We start from the raw sequence: 13286 nt of genomic DNA, 5'->3' as shown, positions 1-13286 counted from the left end.
ACTTCCCAGTCTCTGATTATGTTAAAGCTTGGGTTTTAATTTTCCTTTATGAGGGGCAGAATACACCTACAAATCATTGAATTGATTAAAATTTAGACTTTTGTTTGTTCTTCTGTGTTAAGTGCTGAAAGTGATTATGTAAAAAACACTTCATTTACAAAGAATTAGACTATTCTCAGAACAGCAACAGGAAAGTTTGGACCACTTTGGACATTTTGGCTCTGAAAAAACATAGTTTTAGCACTGACAAATAAACAGATGGTGTCAGAAGTCAGAGCTCTGTCACCTCTGATCACCAGCGGGAACCGTCTGCAGAGGTCTGAGTGCACTTCATCTCCCAGCAACCCCTGAGCATAGTTTCTGGACGCCAGACAACTGACTCTCATTTGCAATCACTCATAGTATACCTAAGTACAACAACAATGCTTCTGACTGAAAGGGCATTCTAGAACATTTGTTAATATGAAAGGCCTAATTAATTTACTCATCATGATGATTCAAACGTTTCTCGGGTTATGATTGGAGACAAGGGTGTTTCTGTGCTGTATTGGAAAAGGTCAAATAAATAAGAAACCAGCAGACAGCCATGTGGTCCACCATGACTCACCATTCCCATAAAAAAAAAAACGAACAAAAGATATAGCCTAAAGTCGGAGGAGGTCCTGAACAAGAGACATTTTTTAAGTTTTAATGATGCTGCTGCAACTTACAGATGTAATGAGGATGGACAGCATATCAAAAGGCGTAGATCCTTCCCAGACAGGAATCCACGAGTACAGTCATCCCACACGTCAAAGAGTATTTGTTCTTTGTATTGAGTGGGGTTAATGACAAAACTATGGGCGACACACCGTGACATCTTGTGTGTTTTTGATGTGTAGATCGAGTGCCATCTCAGTTGTGAAAATCCTCAGGGTGTTGAGAGTCCTCCGGCCCCTGAGGGCCATCAACAGAGCAAAAGGACTGAAGGTTTGAGCTTTCACCAACAGCCCTTAAAATGTGTCCATGCTCAATCTTACTGTTGTCCTTGTGGTTTCAGCATGTGGTTCAGTGTGTCTTTGTTGCTGTGAAAACCATTGGGAACATTGTACTCGTCACAATGCTGCTGGACTTCATGTTTGCTTGCATTGGAGTCCAACTTTTTAGAGTAAGTAAAAACATCAAGCATTGGAAGTTTGCCATCTACAGGGGTATTTATTTCTTTGCTTTGCCTTCAGGGCAAGTTCTACTCCTGCACTGACCCTGACCAGATGACAGAGGAAACTTGCAAGTAAGGTTTCTCTCTTTTTTCAAGAATGTTTTCATGTTTTTTGATCATAAAATGTTTGATAACTGTTTTGGTTATTGCAGCCCCACTGTTACTGTTTTTCTTTTCCCTATTGGCTTAATTGCTTTTGTGTTACCCTGCAATTTTCTTTCTGCTTTTTGTCTTTATTGAGGGTTTGATTTGGATTTTTTTACTGTTAACTTCTATCCCACGATTGAAATGTTGGCATTAGATTGATGCTTTAGACAAGTCTTGCCCTTTGGTTTCTATTCATACCAGAGGATGATAACTAAGGAAAAACGGGGTCTAACTTTACTCCCAAAATAATTAAAAAAAAAAATCAGACAGGAACACAAAAGATTTCATGAAGGCATTGGCCCAGTTCACGATCTTCACTGCAATCCCACTACTCTACGCGCTTAAAGACCCACTTAGATAAAAATTGTGTTTTGGGTGTTTTTATTTTGGGTTGACCTGTTCCCCTTACTTTTTTGTTTAGAGGTTGGTACATACGGTACCAGGAAGGAGCACTTCATGAGATGGAGGTCCGTAAACGAGAATGGACCAATGCACAGTTAAATTTTGATAACATCTTCAATGGAATGTTGTCTCTATTCACCATTTCTACATTTGAAGGATGGCCAAAGTGAGTTCTGCTTTCTTTAGAGGGTTTCTTTTAAGAGATTCTGATTTCATTTGTTTTTATTCATGTCTTTACAGGTTTCTGATATTTTCTGATTCATTGTGTTTATGCCCGGTTTGATAGGATTCTCTATAAAGCCATCGATTCCAATATGGAGGATAAAGGGCCGATATACAACAATAGAGTGGCCATCTCAATCTTCTTCATCATCTACCTCATTCTTATTGCTTTCTTTATGATGAATATATTTGTGGGCTTCGTCATCGTCACTTTTCAAGAGCAGGGAGAGCAAGAGTACAAGGACTGTGAGCTGGACAAAAATCAGGTCAGCTCAATGAAGATTCAACTTCCAATTAAAAAGTCTGAATCGTGGCAATTTCTGTTCAGATTTCCTGTAGCTTTCAGTTCTGGGGCCTATTTTATAATTACTTTCATGTCTTAAAAACACAAAACTATCAACATTTCAGATATTTGACTATGAAATTCAAATTGCAAATTTATAATTTATATAACATATTTTAGACTAAACCCAGAACAGAGTTGTCTGTTGATGCTATAGAGGACAAATCTGCATACTGATATAACGCTGATGTTATTGGAAAAGTCAATCCGGTCTTCCATAGGCCTTAGCACCAGAATTTCTAGGTTTACATTCTCAAGCTAAGGGGGAGTGTTGTGACGTGCCAGACTGTTGTGTACATAGTGAAAATCCCTTTTTCCTTCTTCTGCCTCAGCGTCAGTGTGTTCAGTATGCGCTAAAGGCCCGTCCGCTGCGCTGCTACATCCCTAAGAACCCGTACCAGTACCAGGTGTGGTACATTGTCACCTCCTGCTACTTTGAGTACCTGATGTTCCTCCTCATCATGCTTAACACCATGTGTCTGGGAATGCAGGTGCATAATCACACACACTTGAAAACCATGATGGATCTAGGGGGATTTGGGGCTGTAGCACTAAGACTTGTTTCTATTGGTGAACATGACAGCACTGCAACCAGTCAGACCATGTGACGCACCTGTCCGACATGCTGAACGTGATCTTCACCGTGCTCTTCACAGTGGAGATGATCCTGAAACTCATGGCATTCAAAGCCAAGGTCAGTCCCACAATTTGTGTTAATCAGGTCCCTCTGATAGGGTGGGGGTGTGTGTGACATGACTGGGTTTAAAACACTTCATTAATAAATTGATCTTCACTTGGGAATACATGATTATTTTAAAAGATCTATGGATTTATATTTCCTTGAAGCTAATTCTTCAGGCAAAAACAACAGGTATTTGTCAGCTTTTAAATTTATGAATTCACATTGTTATAAATAAAAATTCTTTCTTTATTCAATTTACAGGTGTAGCTATGTAAATAAAGTTTGTCAGTCAATCACTGGACTTTTATTGTTCATTACCTAATATGTTTTATTATTTGATTAAATTCGTATTGCCTTTCTATGATTATTTGTAAAGCACTTTGGGGTATTTTACCAGTAAAAAGTTCTATAAAAATACATTTCTTTTTAATTGAAAGGTGTTACATCAACACTTTAGTACTTTGGGGGCGTTTTCCTGGCTTCTGTAAATTAACTTGACTTTATAAGTTGATCAACAAGATGTTTTACAGTTCATGTGAAGTTTTTTAGTTCCAGTATTTGGAAAAAAAAGTCCTTTAAACTGTTTTAGGGATGTGGGGGAAAACTTAAGACTAATTTGGTGAAAAGTGTCTCTGATTTGAAATTTAATGAAGTCAAAAATATGTCTGTCAAAAGGCCTCAGTTTAAGTTTTAAACACAATCTATGCAGTGGAATTTATCACTGCTTTGGTGTCTGATGGTTTCCATAGGGGAAGAAGTTATGTTTTGAAAGATTCTGACCAAACCTTACCTAGAAAACACTAGAACTTGCAGATTACAGTGCACGCGCTTTGATTGAAGGGCTACTTTGGAGATCCCTGGAACGTCTTTGACTTCGTCATCGTCATTGGGAGTGTTGTGGACGTGATGCTGAGTGAAATTGATGTAAGTACTGTGTTGATGATCACAGCTCACACACAGGACTCTGCCTGTTTTAGTGTGGAGGACACACTCTTCCCATCTGCTTCTACTGAATACTGAACATTCTATTTTTCGCTCATCTCTGTTCTTCTGCTTTCTCTGCAGGGTGCTCTGGCTTCCTCTGGGGGACTCTACTGTCTCCACGGCTGCTCTGTAATTACATCCTACTGAATTTGGTGTGCAGAATGACTGGGTTAGGGAGTAGCTTTTACTGCTACATGAATAATTATGTCCACCACTGCGTAAAGATCGGGTTTTCCTCTTCTGCTCATCTGCTCAAAGCGGTACCAATTAAAAGAGCAGGTCAAATCTCTGATTAGATAACCTCAGTGGATCATACTTCCTTGCAGTGTTTCTCCTTTTACCTTTCTTCTCAGAAACTCAATTCCTTTTAATTTAACACAATGTTGAAAGTGCAATGTGTTCAGACTGATTTCACTTTTATAAGGACTAATCCAGACTGACCAGAGCTTACTGACCTGGAGAGTCCTAGACTAACCCTAAATGACTAATTCAAACTATGCAGAGGTGCAAGTGTTAAAGAATCTCAGAGTGATGTCTTATTTCTGCAGGAAGTGGACCCCATGCAGGCAATCGCAGTGAGTTCTTCATTTTTTTTTATAACTTCTGCCCATTGGATCTGTTTGATCTAACTGAGTGGTTTAACTGTGACTAATTGTTGGGTTTCATCTGTCTTTTGTCTGAAAAGGCATCTGAAAACATGAGTGTGTCGATCACCTTCTTCAGACTGTTCCGTGTCATGCGTCTGGTGAAGCTTCTGAATAGGTCAGAAGGAATACGAAACCTGCTGTGGACCTTCATCAAGTCCCTACAGGTCAGAGAAGTCTCATTGTCCCCAGCTGTCTGATTCTCTGTGTTGATGATGGCTTCGAGAAACTGCATTAAAGTGGTTATTATTAAAGGAAAGGTGCCTTTTTATTTTCTGTAACTTTTGGGGCCAAATCTTTCAAAGCCCATGTAGTTATCCATCTGTTCGTTCATCCATCCATCCATCCATTCATACAACCATCCTCTTCCACTTAGTAAATAAGGTTTTTGATTATTTATCACTATTACTGTTGTTTTGGTTGTTGTAACCAGGTTTTAAATTATTATGATTATTTAACGTTATTAAGAAAAAACAAAGTTTAGCAATCCCCACTGAATGCAGATGTCAAACCTCAATGAATCACCAAGAAATCTATCTTTAAGTAATCATAGGATTTTCACAAAAAGAGCACTCTTTCTTTTAAATCCAAAATTGGATATTTGACAGTAAAATTGTAAATTTGTTATTGCAATTCAGTTTAAACTGTGTTTGTATGTTACACATAATTTTAGCCTTTCATTTTTTCATTGATAAATTTGGTTCATGGATCCTCCATGCAAGCTGATAAATAATTTGATTAGTCACATTGATATCAAAGAAATCCTATTTTTTTATTTGATGTATAAACTAAAAACATTTTTATATTAGTGTTTGTGAATGTCTGTATTTGCAATACTTCATAACATATCAGGTTGGCGAGTAAAATCCTATTTTTGAACAACTACAAGGTTGTTCTTTTCCAATCATCTGATGTCTTTGTTCAAAATCTTTGCATTAATACTTTACGTTGTTGTCTGTTTGCATGTTTTTAACAAATGACATTCTGCACGTGCTTCATCCCAGGCGCTTCCGTATGTGGCCCTCCTCATCCTCATGCTGTTCTTCATATATGCAGTAGTCGGGATGCAGGTAAAATGACACATGCACATGCACAAAGATGCTCCACACCTGAGAATCACTTTTTGGTCCTCACCTGCCACCATAAACACCCAAATACAAAAAGACACAAATGTACACACATTCAAACTGACACCAATGTGCAAACGCAAAAAAACATAACGTAACACATTCAAATGGACATAAAATGCACAAATATACATGCAAACAAACACAAAAAAATACATCTACAAACAGACACAAATACATGCCTACATGCCATACAAACATCAACACAAAGTCACACACATGCAATTGCAAAAAAAAAAAATCATTGGGGAGCAACTCCACTGCAAAGCAGCTCTTCCAAGGAAACTAAAACTTTAGGAAACTCCTCAGGAAGATTTTGACATTTCCCTAGAGGAGCAAGGAATTGAACCACAGACCTTGCAGCAGAACATACTGTTTTACCTGCAGCTGTGATAATATCTCCTAAGAAGACATGCAAAAGAGCATGTAAACAAATCACAGAATGATACAAAATAACACACAAATCACATTCAGACATACAGCACACACACCCTTTCACATTGAAAGCTTTTGCACATAATGTTCTACAGTTTCTCAGATGGTCAATGTTCAGATTAGATTTTTTCACAGTCTTTAGAGTGTGGATGTTTTTTTTTTTTGTTTTTTGGGGAAGATAAAAATTGTTCTTTGTTATTTTTTCCCCAAAGAAACCTAAAAATATCTATCATGTTTTTGGTGTTGTCTTTGGTGTTGAACTTCTTTCCGTTTCTGTTTTGCAGGTGTTCGGGAAGATAGCTCTGATGGACGGCACATTCATCAACAGAAACAACAACTTCCAGACGTTTCCCCAGGCGGTGCTGCTGCTATTCAGGTGTGTTTAAGTTGGTGATGTTTACTCCATATGGTGTTGATCAAAATCTGTCATTTATACCTTTACTGTTTAACGAAAAGTCACTGTTACACGGCCCTGTTGAAGTATTTAGAATTTTGTTCAACTGAGTCATATGGAATAGAACTCATGCATCTATTAGTTATCCTAATAGTTTGTATTCACAACCACAAGTATGAACTTAAAGTTGTGCAGGTGAAGTTGCTCTGCAGGTGTGTTCAAGTGAAGGTGCTCTTTAGGTGAGTGCAAGTGAAGGTGCTTTGCAGGTCTGTTCAGGTGCATGTGCTTGTGTGTCCAGGGGAAGTTGCTCTGCTTGTGTTTTTGTTTAGGTGAAGCTATGTTGCAGGTATGTTCAGCTGAAGGTGCTTTGCAAGTGTGTTCAAGTGCAGCTATGCTGCGTGTGTATTTAAGAGAAGTTGCTTTGCAGCTGTGCTCAGTTAACCCTTGTGCTATCCTATGGGTTCAAGATGACCATTGACGTGTTCTCCCTACCATGACAAAGGTGGATAAAGGTGGAGAGGATTTCATGTAATCCATGGAAACCAGTGAAGATCACAAATCATTGAAGAAAAAAGGTTCAGCGCACTGTCTGGTGGGGTCAAGATAACCTCACTCCCAATGTCAAAGTGCCTAGGATAGCACAAGGGTTAAGGATACATTGCAGGAGTGTTTAGGGGAAGTAGCTCTACAGGTGTGTAGCATTGACCCCACAAAAATGTTCTTAAGGTTTACAGAAATGGGTTTTATTCATATTCCGTCAGTATTCCGAGGCTGAGTGTGATGTCTTCGTACCTGCAGGTGTGCTACAGGGGAGGCGTGGCATGAAGTGATGCTAGCCTGCATGTATGGGAAGAAATGTGACCCAAAATCTGACTTCCTGCCTGGAGAAGAGAACACCTGTGGGTCTAACTTTGCCATCATCTACTTCATGAGCTTTTACATGCTCTGTGCTTTTCTGGTAAGCTTCTTCCTCCGTGAGCTCACTCAGAGTAGACACTGTCTTTAAATCTCATGATAGCAGGGAACAGGAGGTGCTCCAGGGGGCAGCAGAGGTGGTTTGTTAGATCTACATTTACAGTTTTTTGTTTTTTTTTAGCAAAGATAATTGCCCATTCTACTTCTGTTTTCATTACAGATTATAAACTTGTTTGTGGCCGTCATTATGGACAACTTTGACTACCTGACACGTGATTGGTCCATCCTTGGCCCGCAGCACCTGGACGAGTTCAAAAAGATCTGGGCAGAGTATGATCCAGAGGCAACGTGAGTGCTACTGATAGTACAGGAACAGGGTTGTGCTCTTTAAAAAACCTATGCACAGGCAAGTACTGGGTGGGACCAGGTAGAAATCTTAGCAAAAACTTTGGTTCTCATCTAGAAAAATGGGTATTGAAAAAATTAATGATCAAAGAGAATAATTATCAATTGTTTCTCTTCCTATTATACCATGGTTCGGGTGAATTCTCGATTGTGATTGGCAGCTGGGGGTGCATTAAAAAGTGATAACGCGCAGTGAAAATGCAAGCCTAAAAAAAAAGCTTCGGTCACATAGCTTAAATGTTGTATATTGCTGCGCTGGCTTCTTTAAAACAAAATTTAGCTTCATTATCTAGACAAGATCATCATAATCTAGATCAGGGGTGTCAAACTTACGGCCCGCGGGCCGTTTCTGGCCCACCAGGTGGTTTACTCCGGTCCACACATGAAGAGTAAAAATCATAAGGATGTTTAAAAAAGAAAGCAAGTTTCTAGTCCATTCCTGTGGCGAGTTATGATTTTTTGAAGAAATAACTGAAATGTGCAATTTCGCCACTAGGGAGAGCAAAGGAAAAGCTTAACAGGTGAAACAACATAACTCTGCAATGTACCAAAAACGAAACCTAACAGCTCTGTGTCTGGGTAGGCAGTAGTTTGGTTCCCTGTTAGCTTCATCACTGAAGGATGATCAGTAGTGACACCCTAATGACCAAAGTGTTGTCAAAAAAAAAAAGGTTGAAGTGAAGTCCTGAGCTTTCCAGGAAAATGGCAAGCGTTTTATTTGTTCACGGAGCTGAATGCTAACCTGCATGCTTGGTATGTCATCAACAGGTTCTCCAAGAATCTAACATTCAGCTCCACTATGAGACTCTCCACAAAGAAAAGTTTCACCATTTGCAGTTAAGAAAAAAAAGATTTAGCAACTATTAGCTGGACCAATAAATAACCATCTGGATTTACTGCAGCCGTGACGTCAATGATGGAGCAGTAAAAGTTAGCTACCTTATTGCAAACAAGTTGGAGCAAACATCCAAATCATTTTCTGATGGTGAACTTATTGAAAAATGCTGAAGGCTGCAGAAGTCTTGTTCCCAAAAAGAAGTCGACCTAAAACATGAGTCTGTCAAGAATTACGACTCCAGATCCAACATCTCTGAGGAAACATGGGCAGCCATTTGAAGGAATCCAGTCATTTATTGTATTTTCAGTCACTATTGATGAAAGCACCAACATCACAGATAGGTACAGCTGTGCATATTTATTAGAGGTGATGAAGAGACTGTCACAGTGGAGTTTCTGGAGTTGATGGACACAACAACAACCGATGACATAGTCAGCTCTTTAGTTACTGTGCTGGACAATGTTGGAGTGAACTGGTCACATGAAGAAATTTTGGTCACTGATGGCGCTCCATCAAAGGTCAGGAAGAAGGCAGGTGTTGCCACAAAATTCAGGCAGAAACCAGGAAAAGATTCTTATAATAATGAATGATAATAATAATGGACATTTCATTGTGTTTTGCACACTTGAATGACAGTAAATGTGTTTCTGCACAGGATTTGAATCCTGTGCAAATCCGGTGAAGTTTCAAGAGAGAAAGGAGGTTAACTCCAAACTCTTATGTTCACAAATGTTTGCAAGTTTAATTTAGTGTAATTTTGTCATCATTTGGACGTTTACATTTTAGGAAGACGTTTCATTTTTTTCTGTAGCCCCTCTTAAATTTATTATCAGGATTGCTTCAGATTAAAAATATTCCGTCTATATAAAATTGAACAAACCAATATTTTTTAAAGTAAAATTAATTTTATTTAAGATCCATTGGCCTCTGTGAATGAATGTGTAATAAGAAATGATTAGGCTACCATATTGGTTGAGGCATGTTTTCCAATTGGGTAAAAAAACAAGAATAAAGCTTTATTTTGCCTTCACGCTACTGGTCCGGCCCACTTGAGATCAGACGGGTTGAATGTGGCCCCCGAACCAAAATGAGTTTGACACCCCTGATCTAGATAATCGTGATGATTAGCAAATATAGTGATTTCCTTTGCTGCTGCTTTCAAGGTTGGAGAGGTGCACAATGTAACAAATAGTCCGCTTTTTGTCAAAAAAAAGCAATCCAAACTGAAAAATTAACACTAAAGTCCCAAAACTGGTTGAATATTTATTTCTTTTATCAGTGGCCATGGTACAAGCAAAGTAATGGCCTTCATGTTAGATGGTTGAAGCTTTTGTGAAGTGCGTTAAAATCTATTAATGCACACTTCGAAGGCCATTAACCCTTACTTATGACATGCCAACATCTGTCTTAGCCCAGGCTTCTATGGAAAACTCAGTAGCAATTTTATTCAGGGCTTTTAAAGTTAAACAAGTTTGGTTTTTGTCTGCTCATTTTTGGAAGTCGTAATTGACAGCAGCCAAAAAATGTAGAATAAAATCATATTAATAAAAAATAGTACAAAAAAATCACATTAAAAAAGAAAAAAAAACGAGGGCCAAATTTGACCCTGTTGCTTCACCAGGGTAAAAGAATAATGAAAGTCAGATTTCATCATTCTTCCTTATAAAGTAATTGAAAACTCCTGGATTGTGCAGGGAATCTACTCAAGTTCTTACCATTTTTTTATACTTGCAACTGGTCCCAGCATTGCTAGTTGTTGTTGTGTCTTTCTTTTTATCCTTGAATTTAGGTTTCTATACACATTTCTCCCTTCCTGTTAGCTCCACCGTTTACTTACTAGTTTCCAGATAAGTTGATCAAAGCTTCTGGAGAATGTTCGCATTCATTTCTCATTACCATGCACTTATTGTGTCAGAACAGAACAATACATGGCCCTTTACACAAAGATTGCTGTTTTTAAAGAGAAGAATTAATGAATAGTGTGAGCAGAGGAGTTTTAGAAATGTAAATATTTTAATGCTTATTATTCACATTTTTAAAGACAGAAAAACAGAAAGATTTGTGTAAGAACACTTTCAGAGGACTTAGAAGGGATGCCATCCACCATGTCTGGACCACATTAGGTCAAATCTGATTCTATCCAATTTCAGGCAAGTTTGTAAAACATAGCAGCGAGACAAGAGATCATAGAAGCTGTCCATTCAGTGCATTGCTTTTTTCCCAGCATGCATTGCTGCATGAAGTTTCCATTAGGGTGCAGAGTGTGGGAATTCCTCTTCTGTTCCATTTGGTGTAGTGTATGGTTTGTTTCAACACAGTGCTGACTGTTGTCTCAAATGTTATTTATAGTGTAAATCAGTGTTTTTCAACCTTTTTTGAGCCACGGCACATCTTAACCTTGACAAAAATCCCGCGGCACACCAGCATCCAAAAAAAAAAGAAAAAAAGCAGAAATTCATGGTCTGTATTGATCGACAGACCCCCCTCCCCCGGCAATCTCACGTGCATTTTTGTGATAACTGTGGCAGAAAAAGCACGAAGTTTCAGCTGTTTTTTCTAAGAGATGAAATAAAAGTTAAGTTAGAAAATTTAGAAACTGTTTGCTTGTTTGTTGTGGTTTCAAGACGTTTAACAAGGACGACTCATTGTGCGCTCAGACACTGTCCCTTTAAGCCAATGCATCATGGGAGATATAGTGTGAAAACTGTCGAAAATGGGCAGAAAGACTCGCGTCTCTGAGCTTCATTGTTTTGTTCACTTGTTCCACGGTCTGACACCGGACTCTGTGGAACACTGGTGTAGATAAACTGACTTTATAAATTCAATTCAGTAATAGTAGTATTCTTCCCTAAAGGGGGCGCATCAAGCACCTGGATGTGGTCACTCTCCTGCGGAGGATTCCTCCTCCTCTGGGATTTGGGAAGTTCTGCCCTCATCGCATCGCTTGCAAGGTAAGATGGCTTGTTAAGATGAAAGATTTTGGAAAAATTCTGTCATTTCAGTTAAAAGTCAGGGCTTCTGTGACACGCGATCTTGAGGAAAATATTGATGTTTTCATAACTGGCCTGGCAAGATTTGTATTTTTCTCTTCCTCCCATGGTTGACAGACCAGCTCGTATCAGAAAGAACATTGCATGCATTTCTGCAGACTTTTTCATGACTCCCCCAACGAGTTCAGAAAAAATAAACAACAGGCTTTCCTTCATGCAATGATGTAACCTTTGCAAACCAAAAGTCTTGTTTCTTCCACACCTCCTGTGATTAAAGATGGGCCTGAAGGGTCAGCCAGTCTGTGAAAGGTTTTTTTCCAGTTTAGAATTACCCGCCTTCATTTACTGTCTGTTTTATATCATGAATTCCAAAATTTGCTCAAAAAAACTTAATAAAGAAATCCTTTTATTTAGCGAATTCAGAGGGACACCATTGACAACTGTAAAAACAAAATGATTGTTAGTAATGAGGGTTACACCTAGATTACCAAACTATCTGAACCTCTAATCCACATGGTGCTAACTAAATTGAATGACAACAATCAATAATTAAGTAGGCTGCCAGATCTTGACATAGATCATACGGTTAAAAACATACCTTACATTTTCATAGATTTTCTTTTCCCCTTTATTTTTATAAAATAAAAAAGCTTTAAACTTGGTTTTAATTTTAGAATTTAATCCTGTCTTCCTTTTTGGCTAAAAGGCGAATTGCTTCTGCTTATCACTGCCACTATCATTTTCCATCTGTGCTAGACTGTGACAACAATGTAACTATAAAGCCTTTAGGTCATTTCTCATTTATTTTGTGTGCAGAGGTTGGTCTCCATGAACATGCCTCTCAACAGTGATGGGACGGTCACCTTCAATGCCACTTTGTTTGCATTGGTCAGAACGGCATTGAAAATAAAGACAGAAGGTTTGTGTTCATCTTTTTGTGAGTTAGGATAGGGTTAGAGTAAAACACAAAGATCCATTTTCTGCAGGAAAATTACCCTAATTTGTCATAATAGGTTAATTTTTTAAATGAGTGTGCAGTAGATGAACTTGCAAAAGGCTGTGATTGTGAGTAAAAGTACAGATTGACCATGTCTTTTTTGTGTTGTTTTTAGGTAACTTTGAACAAGCAAACGAGGAGCTGAGAGGAATCATCAAGAAGATCTGGAAGCGCACCAGCATGAAACTGCTGGATCAAGTCATTCCCCCCATTGGAGGTCAGTCACAATGAGCTGGCAGATACAAGTTCTGCTTGATCTGGATCTCAATAAATATCATTGCTGATTTAAAAGAAACATAAATATGAAGGATGAGGTTCACAGATCACTTGGTTTCAATAACTGACGTTTTAAAAGTGTTAAAGGTAAAGCACAAAAATCCCCAAAACAGTAAGGACAACTGCCAATCAGCAGAGTAACAGCAGCTGAGCTGCTTTTTCAGAGGCTGTTTTCTTTATCAGAGCTTCATATACGTCCAATTTGGTCAGAAGCAGGCACACATACAGAGATAGTCGATCTACTGCGATGACAGAAAATAGGACAGATATGCTGTTTAAGAAGTGGC

General features: G+C 38.6%; 1 protein-coding gene across 2 annotated transcripts in view; it reads left to right on the top strand.

The window, feature by feature from the left end:
- LOC101160313 (dihydropyridine-sensitive L-type skeletal muscle calcium channel subunit alpha-1-like) overlaps positions 1–13286 on the top strand; it is a 63409-nt gene that overhangs the window by 44896 nt on the left and 5227 nt on the right. For both annotated transcript variants that reach the window (XM_011475232.3, XM_078947513.1), the window contains 18 exons: positions 882–969; positions 1040–1147; positions 1218–1270; positions 1767–1913; positions 2034–2235; positions 2645–2803; positions 2896–3006; positions 3835–3918; positions 4060–4107; positions 4527–4553; positions 4664–4789; positions 5627–5692; positions 6469–6560; positions 7377–7536; positions 7714–7841; positions 11591–11687; positions 12543–12645; positions 12839–12940. In XM_011475232.3, the coding sequence (XP_011473534.2) occupies positions 882–969; positions 1040–1147; positions 1218–1270; positions 1767–1913; positions 2034–2235; positions 2645–2803; positions 2896–3006; positions 3835–3918; positions 4060–4107; positions 4527–4553; positions 4664–4789; positions 5627–5692; positions 6469–6560; positions 7377–7536; positions 7714–7841; positions 11591–11687; positions 12543–12645; positions 12839–12940 (1901 nt within the window). The remainder of the gene's footprint in view (positions 1–881; positions 970–1039; positions 1148–1217; positions 1271–1766; positions 1914–2033; positions 2236–2644; positions 2804–2895; positions 3007–3834; positions 3919–4059; positions 4108–4526; positions 4554–4663; positions 4790–5626; positions 5693–6468; positions 6561–7376; positions 7537–7713; positions 7842–11590; positions 11688–12542; positions 12646–12838; positions 12941–13286) is intronic.

The sequence above is a fragment of the Oryzias latipes genome, chromosome 5 (genome assembly GCF_053564925.1).
Source record: "Oryzias latipes strain Hd-rR chromosome 5, Olatipes_Hd-rR_3.1".
Taxonomy (NCBI): Eukaryota; Metazoa; Chordata; class Actinopteri; order Beloniformes; family Adrianichthyidae; genus Oryzias; species Oryzias latipes.
The sequence above is the reverse complement of the archived record's forward strand: the minus strand, read 5'-3'. Positions and strand labels throughout refer to the sequence as shown.